Raw genomic sequence first — 6166 nt, 5'->3', positions numbered from 1 at the left:
GTTGTATTTCATCATTGATACTGTTGGATATTGTTGTATTTCATGATGGGAAAAATATTGTAGAAATTTAATTCTATCATATGGTGCTGCAATGAGACATGGATTAATACCCAATCTTTTGGATGGCGGATATGGTGCACGTTATAATGCTCGTGATGCTATTTGGTTTTGGTTGTATGCTATTGTGAAATATATTGAAATGGTTCCAGAAGGTGCTCAAATTCTTAGAAGTAAAGTACTTCGTATATTCATCCACGATGATACCATTTATGGACATGATTTAACTGTAAGTAAATTTGATTGATTGATTGGTTGATTATTTGGTTGATTGTTTGAGTGATTTATTAATTAACCGGCTTACTGTTTGATTGATTAGTTAATAAAATGTAATTTTATACGTCAAAAATGCATTTATTCCATATCTTTAGTGTAATAATTTGAGTAATTTTATTTTTAAAAATATCAAAAGCAATTTTAGGAACAATGTCTTGCTGATACAATGCAAGAAGCACTTATGCGACATTTTAATGGAATAGAATTTGTTGAGCGTAATGCTGGTTATAGAATTGATGAACATATGCAGGAGCAAGGCATGTTCTAAAAAAGTTCAAGTTTCATAAAAGTTTATTTTCTACAAAGAAAAAAAAAGAGAAAAAGAAATTAATGATATGAAGAGTAATCAAGGTATAATTTAATAATCATTTTTAGGCTTTCATGTAAAAGCATATGTTGATCATAGTACGGGTTTTATATTTGGCGGTAATGTTTACAATTGTGGTACATGGATGGATAAAATGGGAAGTTCTGAGAAAGCGGGTAATAAAGGTTGGCCAGCAACACCACGAGATGGTGCTGCTGTTGAATTGCAAGGCCTTTGTTTTGCGGTAATTGCAAAACTAGATGAATTGTATCAAAAAAAACTCTATCCATATGAGGGTGTTTCTAATGGTTTGTATTTAAAATTTTCTATGATTCCTTTTTTTTCTTTCAATAAAATTTTATGAAATTTAACATTTCGATGAAATTTCTAAAAATTAATACTTATGAAATGTTCCTAAATAATAATTGAATTAATTGCTTAAATATAATTTTTTTTATAGAAAAGAAAGAAATATGGACATGGCAAAAATGGGCAAATATTATGAAAAATAATTTCGAACGATTTTTCTATGTAGCTGATAATGATTTGTCACAGTATGTAAATAGACGTGGCATAATTAAGGATACATATGGTTCAACGCAAGGTTATACTGATTATCAATTAAGGCCAAACTTTTCGATTGCATTAGCTGTGGTAAGTTTGTTTGATAATATATTCAGAAATGTAATAGATTTTTTTTGATATAGCTTTTAAATTTTGTAATTAACATTTAAATCAAAAGGTTAGTAAATTTAAAATGTAATAAAAAATTATTCCATAAAATTCATGCTATTTTAGGCTCCAAGATTAATGGCTCCAGAAAAGGCTTGGCATGCATTGGAAATTGCAGAGAAGGAATTACTTGGACCATTGGGTATCAAAACTCTCGATCCAAGGTAAGATTATGTAGGCTAAATAAAACAATGATACATAAGTAACATTTACCACATTTATCAAGATTCTCAATTAAGGCCATACAATGATTTATTTTCAGTTCATAGAACTGAGCATTAACTGATAAGGGTAGTTTTCAATTAAGGCCATATAGGGGGTCTGTTTCCAGTTCATAGCACTGAGCATTAACTGATAATGGTAATCTAATGCACAATAATATATGCTGGACGATTGTTTGAATTTAAAAAAAAATAAAATTCACTGAATTACTTTCCAGTGACTATAATTACTGTCCATTCTACAATCAAGATGATGATGGCACAGAAAAGAAGACAGCTCGAGGTTGGAGTTATCATCAAGGACCGGTGAGTTATTATCAAGATCATATAATCATCATATTAAATCTTCTGATCCTAAGGTATTTAAAATTATTTTGACTAAATTTCATGCTGAAATAATGAATTCATTGCAAATTTTCTTATCTTACTTTAATGTAATTATCATACTTTTTTTTTTAGGAAAAAAAAGGATTCAAATGCTTTTCAAAAATTTGTAATCGCTTTTTTTTTTCTTTTTTCGGAATTAATAATTTTTAGGAATGGCTATGGGTGGGAATGTTTTTTTATCGAGCAAAATTAGCCATAGCAAAAGTGATCAGTGAAGATAGGAATAATGTGGAATTTTATGAAAAAGCTAAACGATTCGTACGTTCGCGAATGGGTCCATATTGGGAACATTTGAAGCATTCAACTTGGGCATCACTTCCTGAATTAACTAATGCAAATGGTTCACCATGTTATTATTCATGTGGTGCACAAGCTTGGAGTATTGGTTGTATACTGGAAATGGTTAATGAATTGTATGAATTACATAAAGAATAAATTTTGAAAAGAATGATTAGATTTCGTAAAACTTATTCATTTTTTTGAGGAATATTTGATAATGTATGATAGTTTGTCCCTTCCTTCTTTTTTTTTTTTTTAGAAAGATTTGCTCATTAAATTTCTTATTGAATTTTCGCAGAATAAAAATTTAAAGCATCCTTATAAGAATAATAAGAATTATTGTAGATGTTAAAATCTAGATTATATAAGATTATCTCATTTCATCATCAGAAAACTCTTCTAATCACTTTTATTCAGTGTTTCATTATTTATTCTCATTATAACTATTAAATTGTGAAATGAATCACATGTATATTAATTTATCGCTTCCTAGTTTTATATAAATTTTATTTCGATGATCTTGTTCTCAACTCTTCATTGTATCCCTAATACATTAGGCTCTCATAATAGGTTCAGTGATTCTCGTAATCTGTTTTCTTACTGTGAATGTTAGTAGTAAATTAAGTTGTCGCACAAAAAATTCTTGAAACAACCTCAATCAACTTGTCGTATGGAATATTTATTCAATTACCAACAAATCATTTTTTCTTAAATAAATTCATGCTTCGTACACTATTAGACGATAATAAAATTAATGGTACCAAACTGATTGCGTAGATAATAATAAATCTGAAAAAGTCCTCAATTTCCCAAGACAAAATATGTTCTAAAACTTAAAAATTCTTTATGATGTTTGAAACCAACTCAAACTATCGGTGCCACGTAAAAGCCAATGAATAATATGATGGGGCTTCAAATCAAACGTTAGTTAGAAACTGTAAGTCCGCATTATAGAAGTTATTGTCACACAAACCTGCTATATTATTTACAAATTATCCGACATACAATCAAGTTCAACGAATGTATTTAATGCAAGTTTATAATTGAAACAAAAGAATAAAGCGAATATACACCGAGACTTCCCCAATGTATTACAAACAGGAAAAGATAAATCCCAAAAAATAAAATATCCAAGGACAGCAATAGTTGAACAATAACATAGTTCATGTATACACTCAAAAGCACAGAACAGTGGTATACCTTCGATTTGAATTTAAATCGGCGGAATCCAAAATCTTTTGTACTCTTCCTCCAGGAAAAGTCAAACCATTTGATCGTAATTGTTATTATCATCCTCTGTACTAGTGATAGATCAACATTTTTTTTTTATGTAACCACCGAATTAAATCAAATCTCAGCACCATCTGGTAAGCATAGAAGGAAACCATTTAGAAAATGAAACAACTCTGTTGTTCGTACATGAAAAGGTTCTGGAAAACACTGATTATTCTCGTAAAAATACAACCATCGCAATATCATCTAAGATTAAGCCTCGTGAAGGATCTGACATCAATCATATATGGTAATTAAATAATCCATCTCTTTTTTGTTTTTCTTTTTTTTTTACATAACACATAACTGCAATACAATCCGGAAAGCATAGAAAGAAGCTATTTAGAAAAATGTTTCATCTGGAAGAAGATATCAGTCAAATCATATCGGGCGGTAATATGCTTTACCGGTTTGCTTGCTCGCATGCATCAATCCAATCCGAATAGACATCAATTGGTTCAGATAGATAATTGATATTTGTTTGGAAATCTTCGAGGCATACTCTACATGAGATGAAACCCACATTTCGTTCACGATCCCTAAAGCAAAAGAAAAAATCACGAGCATCAACGAAGTTAATGACCTGTAAATTTTTAAAAGTAATGTCAGACTGAAATCGTATTCATTGTTGAAAGTATCAGTTACAGATGAGTTTTACAGTAGTTAGGATGTGTAACAGAATATAGTGAAATATCAAACATAACTCAGCATCCTAAACTGTCTTATTCTTCTATCTTATTCCTTCAAATCATTTACAGTGGGAATTCTCTTCGTTCAGCTGATTTGGAGAACTTTTGTTCTGCACTTATTCAAAAGTTCAGCTTATCTACAAACTACCCCACAAATACCTCGTTTAGATCAATTTCAAGCTTAAAAGACATCCTGATTTGTTGATGAAGACTTATGATTACAGTGACTAGACCTTGAAATGTGGTTCGAGATTTACAAACGAATTAGGATTACGTATTGTTTAATAGCAAGACGTCCTTGACTTTTTTTTTTCAGTCAGTAAAACGCTCATGGATTAAAAAAAAAGACATGAATTAAAAAAAACGCCCAAGAATCAAAGAAAAAAAAAACATACGAAATCATATCATTATCTTATGAGCTACCTAGATACTTTACAGAGTAACAGCCAAAACTCATAAGTTCTAAATTTAGCTTAAGTTATTAAAATAAATATTGAGGATTGGAACCTGTAAGTATGAGACATACATTTTTACTTCACACACTCTTTCGTGATTGCAGAATGGACAATTGAATTGTGTCTCCAGTGGAACGATTGATTTCACTTTTGGTGGTGGCTTTCGCTTCACTTTACGCTTTCCCATTTCAGTATCCTTAAACCAACAGCAATTTCAAAATAAAATAGTTATATCTATTTTTTCATAAATGCCTTAACTATTACATAATTATCACGTAACTCTCAATTGAACATACAATATAAAACTAAATAAACAACCATCAATCCACGTCATCTCATCAAATTGCCGAGGAGCGAGTAATCTAAATATTTGAAGAATCACTTTAATGCGGCCGTATAATGAAATTTGTCGTTGCAATATATCATTGTTGGAAAATTGTGTAAAATTATTGGAATGATTCTTGTATCATTTTTTTTTAACTGATGTATTACTACTATTAATCCTTCTAGGAGAATATATGTTTTGGAATTCCATTAAAATCTTTTCAAATTATTGGAATATAGTTGAGAAAAAGAAAGAGATGAGAAGTACGAATGAGATCAATTCATTTGTTTGTAAAATATTTGGATTAATGTTACATTGAATGGGTAAAAATAAAACATTACAATATAAAAGTATGTTTATAGCTATTTTACAAAACAATCAAATAACTTTATATTATCTATTAATAAATCTATATTATAATATCAACGTCATAGTGCTTGGATATGTCATTCGAGGTCCTTTATTGAGATTACGACTAATTCAGATTATGCACTCAGATTATGATCAGTTCAAGTTGTGCACTGAAATTACGATCAATTCAGATTCTGTAGTGAGATTACGATTCCTTTATTGAGATTACGACTAATTCAGATTCTGTACTCAGATTACGATCAGTTCAAATTCTACACTGAGATTACGACCAATTCAGATTCTGTAATGAGATTACGACCAGTCGATCACTTTAGATTCTGTAGCGACATTACGATCAGTTCAGATTCTCCACTAACATTAACACCAATGTTAGCAATTGTAGAAATGAAAAGCTTTTCAACGTGATCTTTACGTTATCCAACGTGAACGTTACGCTAATTTCCCGTTAACATTCTTTGAATTTTTTTTTTTTTTGCCTAAAATTCATTTATGAATGAATCAATAATTTACAAGTTGTAAGTTTCTTGTTTTCGATTAAAGAGACAAACGAAGAAAAAATTAATTATCCTTTGATTAAATGATGAAATTAACGGAAGAGAAAAAAAATCTTTTCATTTTTGATTATTCCGAAAAAGAAATTGAACTTTTTGTAATTTCAAATTATAAAGTGAATAAGATATTTGTTTATTTTTATCTTAATATATCTCAGTAAAAAATTTTGATGATCATTTTATATTTAATACTCTTCGAAAATTTCTTGTACCAATTATAATACTTCTCCATCTGTCGCAGAT

The 6166-nt window shown here is 29.5% G+C and overlaps 2 protein-coding genes across 2 annotated transcripts; one reads left to right on the top strand and one right to left on the bottom strand.

Annotated features, from left to right (window-relative positions):
• Positions 1-91: 91 nt before the first annotated feature.
• On the top strand, positions 92-2415 carry LOAG_11769 (amylo-alpha-1,6-glucosidase; the record flags this gene model as incomplete). Its single annotated transcript, XM_003147287.1, has 7 exons — positions 92-286; positions 479-590; positions 709-948; positions 1101-1294; positions 1439-1536; positions 1812-1899; positions 2131-2415. The coding sequence occupies 7 exons, from the start codon at positions 92-94 to the stop codon at positions 2413-2415; spliced, it is 1212 nt and encodes a 403-aa protein (XP_003147335.1).
• Positions 2416-3934: 1519 nt separating this feature from the next.
• On the bottom strand, positions 3935-4862 carry LOAG_11768 (transcription elongation factor 1; the record flags this gene model as incomplete). The annotated part of the gene is made up of 2 exons (XM_003147286.1): positions 3935-4070; positions 4747-4862. 2 exons carry the CDS (start codon positions 4860-4862, stop codon positions 3935-3937), a joined length of 252 nt encoding a protein of 83 aa, XP_003147334.1.
• Positions 4863-6166: the final 1304 nt, after the last annotated feature.

The sequence above is a fragment of the Loa loa genome (assembly GCF_000183805.2).
Source record: "Loa loa unplaced genomic scaffold supercont3.338, whole genome shotgun sequence".
Classification (NCBI taxonomy): domain Eukaryota; kingdom Metazoa; phylum Nematoda; class Chromadorea; order Rhabditida; family Onchocercidae; genus Loa; species Loa loa.
Note: the sequence above shows the minus strand (reverse complement) of the source record. Positions and strands in the feature narration are given on the sequence as shown.